This window comes from Manis pentadactyla, chromosome 19 (assembly GCF_030020395.1).
Source record: "Manis pentadactyla isolate mManPen7 chromosome 19, mManPen7.hap1, whole genome shotgun sequence".
Taxonomy (NCBI): Eukaryota; Metazoa; Chordata; class Mammalia; order Pholidota; family Manidae; genus Manis; species Manis pentadactyla.
Genome location: NC_080037.1, coordinates 8610640 through 8613849, shown reverse-complemented (window position 1 = coordinate 8613849; position 3210 = coordinate 8610640). Strand labels below are relative to the sequence as shown.

Genomic DNA, 3210 nt, shown 5'->3' with positions numbered 1-3210 from the left:
GCTTACTGTGAGCTACCTGTATATATGCCAGAAGATGTTTGGCTTCACCAGGCAGTCAAGCTCACATAACACCAAAGGCCACTCTTGGCATTAATTTCACTTAGAAAAATATAGGATAGAAACACAATATGCTGGCAGAGTGCCATCAGGAATCCCTCTCAGGTGGCAAGAATGCTGAGGGCGGCCAAGGGGCTAGTGTCTGGGATTCGAAGCCATAGCGCAGGTGTGAGGACGTGAGATTCCTACAAACAGGGGCACGGTCTGCCTTGACATAGAATCCTCAAGCCCCATAAGAGCCAGTATCTCTTATAACAGTTTCATAGCCATCTTCTCCTTCTAGAGGTCTCAGCAAAAGTTACGCCGACCTACAAAAGGAGCCCAAAGCTATGTCTTATCACCAGATTTTTATAATACCTTCATTAGTTCCCAAGTGCAGAGGACTTCTGCTAATCAGGGTCATGTGTACCATAAGCAATGTTGCTTAGTAAGACCTATCAGGCTTCAAGAGACGAGAACTAGAAAGTTAACCCAAGGGGAATCCTTTCACAATGTGTCTGTGTATCAAATCATCACACTGTACACTTTAAATCTTACAATTTTATTTGTCAACTATACTGCAGTAAAGCTGGGTGGGGGGTGGGGAGGAACATTCATCCAACGTGAAATTTATCTACAAAGAGAAAATATTTTGTTAACTCTTTATTCACATGTACATTATTTATTGAATATTCACAACAAGCATATGAGGTAGGTGATATTTTCATAATACATTGTGCTCATTAGTGGTAAAACCAGGATCAAACTGAAATGTCTTAGTTCTAGGAGCAGAATTCTTAGCCATAAAACTCCATGCCTTCCATAATTATATGCAAGGAAAAGAGAATTAACAAAAGGAAGGTCAACTGAACCAATCTCAGGCATGTTTCTTTAAAAGGCTACTTAGAAATGTCATGAAAATAAAACACCTTGAAGTTTTTAAAGTGTCAGGTTTCTTTGTTTTTGTGTTTTTGTTTAAGGTATTTTATTTTAGATATTGGAAAACCTAAAATGATTATTGAACAAGTTGTTTTCTTTAATGGACCCAATCATCTGGTCTCTTTCCCTTTAAAGCCTAGTCTACAACAGGTGCATGTACTCTGATTGGCAATTTTTGTTTATGAGTACTTGTCCAATAGCATTTCAAAAAGTCTTTCACATATCCCATAGCTGACAGAACACTGAATTTTGTTCTAATGTGCAGAAATTAGGAGTCAGAGTGTGGAAATCTCTGTAAGCAAGTCAAGCAAGTTTCCAAAAATCAAGCCAACTTGAAAGAATGTCTTTAATTCAGGCTTTGAACCTGAGGCATCCCACTCCCTGAACAGACATTACATCCCACCTCTCATTCCCACATCTGGTCTCTTAGGAAGATATTTTCTATTCTTATAGTCATTTGCCCCAAGGGCAAAATGTTAAATATTTGACAAGTGGTATAACCTAATCACCAACTATTTGAAACATAAACTGGCCATAGTGCTGGAGTAGATTCTGAGGCCAACCTATATAAAAGTTTTCTAATGCATTTTACCTATTAATTCATCAAAACTTATTATCCCACTGAGAGTCTAAGAAGAAAGATGCAGACGAATATTTAGCCATATTTACAGGTGTACACATGGCTAAATATCAGCATTACACTTCCCTCCTCCTTTGATTTGCTGTGGGTATGGAACTTGTTGAGGTAAAAAGTATTGATTAGGGGACATGAGGTTTAGTTCTTGGGGGATAATTGTACTTCTGTGATTTCTCATAGAAGTGGCATTTGAGAATTTTGCTCTTTAAAATTGCTATAATACATTTTATATCATTTTTGTCTTGACATATCCATGACATATAAGTAAATTTGTTTACTTACATTTCTTATAAAATAACAGAATTGGTCTAGAGGAGGGAACATCAAACTGGCTATGAAACAAGAGTTTCTAGGAAGTTGAAAATTGTATATGACAGAGTTGCAGCCTAGACATTCTCTATCAGACTCTCCACAGATTTTTCTGGGAATTTGCTTTCAACAAACCCCCAGGAGAGTCTTATTAGTTAGCTCAGTCTTAGTTTGGAAACCCCGTACGAGACCAGCAGTTCATAAACTTTTCTTTGTGTCAGGCACTATTTAGAGAAAGCTAATGAAATGTATGTTCCCCTTCAGCCTATTTTACAGTCCCTTGAGGGGGCACTGTTGGGACCCTCTTCCTTCCTTTGTACAGGTTCTGATGTACATCAATCTGAGACATCCCTCGGATAGTGGCATCTGCCCAAGACTGCCTTCCTGAGGGCATCCTTCACCTCCTTGTTCCTCAGGCAGTAGATGGCTAGGTTGAGGAATGGTACAATGACAGTATAGAGCACAGAGATGATCTTGTTGCGGTTGAAGGTATACATGGCCCGGGGCCCTGCGTAGGTGAAGAGAGTGGAAGAATAGTAGATGACAACCACTGCCAGGTGAGATGCGCAAGTGGAGAAGGCTCTGCAGCGTCCCTGGGCCGTCGGAATCCTCAGGATGGCTGCAATTATGGCAGCATATGAGGAAACCACAGCCAACAGAGGGAGTAGAATCATCAGCAGGGCCAAAAGGAAGTCCACCAGTTCTGCCTGCTCTTTGTCAGAGCAGGTGAGGTTAAGTAGTGGGGAAATATCACAGAAAAAGTGGTTGATGATGTTGGGTCCACAGTAGGACAGTTGGGAAATGAAAAGAAGCTTCATTGTGGAGCTGAAGAAGCCACTTCCCCAGGAGGAGGCAGCGAGGCAAGTGGTCAGGCAGGAAGGCATGAGACTAGGATAGCGCAGGGGTTCACAGATGGCCAGGTAGCGGTCATAGGCCATGACCGCCAACAGGACCCATTCAGTGCAAGCTAAGGCAATGAAGAAGTAGGGTTGGGCCATGCACCCTACATAGGAGACTCTATGGTACTGGGTAAGAAACGCCCCCAAGAGTCGGGGAACTGTGACGCTGATGTCCCATAGCTCCAGGAAGGAGAGATGGCCGAGGAAGAAGTTCACTGGGCGATGAAGGCTTGGAGTAAGCCAGATGGTGGAAATGATGAGCCCATTCTCCAACAGCGTCAACAGATAAATTGCAAGGAAGAGGGCAAAGAGGAGTAGTTGGAGGGGCTGAGAAGTAGGAAAACCAACCAAAACAAACTCTGCTATGTGGCTTCCGCTCAGATTCCTCAT

The 3210-nt window shown here is 42.1% G+C and overlaps 1 protein-coding gene across 1 annotated transcript; it reads right to left on the bottom strand.

Moving 5' to 3' along the window:
* Nucleotides 1–2256: 2256 nt before the first annotated feature.
* Nucleotides 2257–3210, bottom strand: LOC118930908 (olfactory receptor 6P1). The gene has a single exon (XM_036922931.2). The coding sequence runs from the start codon at nucleotides 3208–3210 to the stop codon at nucleotides 2257–2259; it is 954 nt and encodes a 317-aa protein (XP_036778826.2).

What these genes read in the sequence shown, in the direction of transcription:
- LOC118930908 (XM_036922931.2), bottom strand. Translation starts at nt 3,210, where the DNA reads ATGAGGAATCTGAGCGGAAGCCACATAGCAGAGTTTGTTTTGGTTGGT.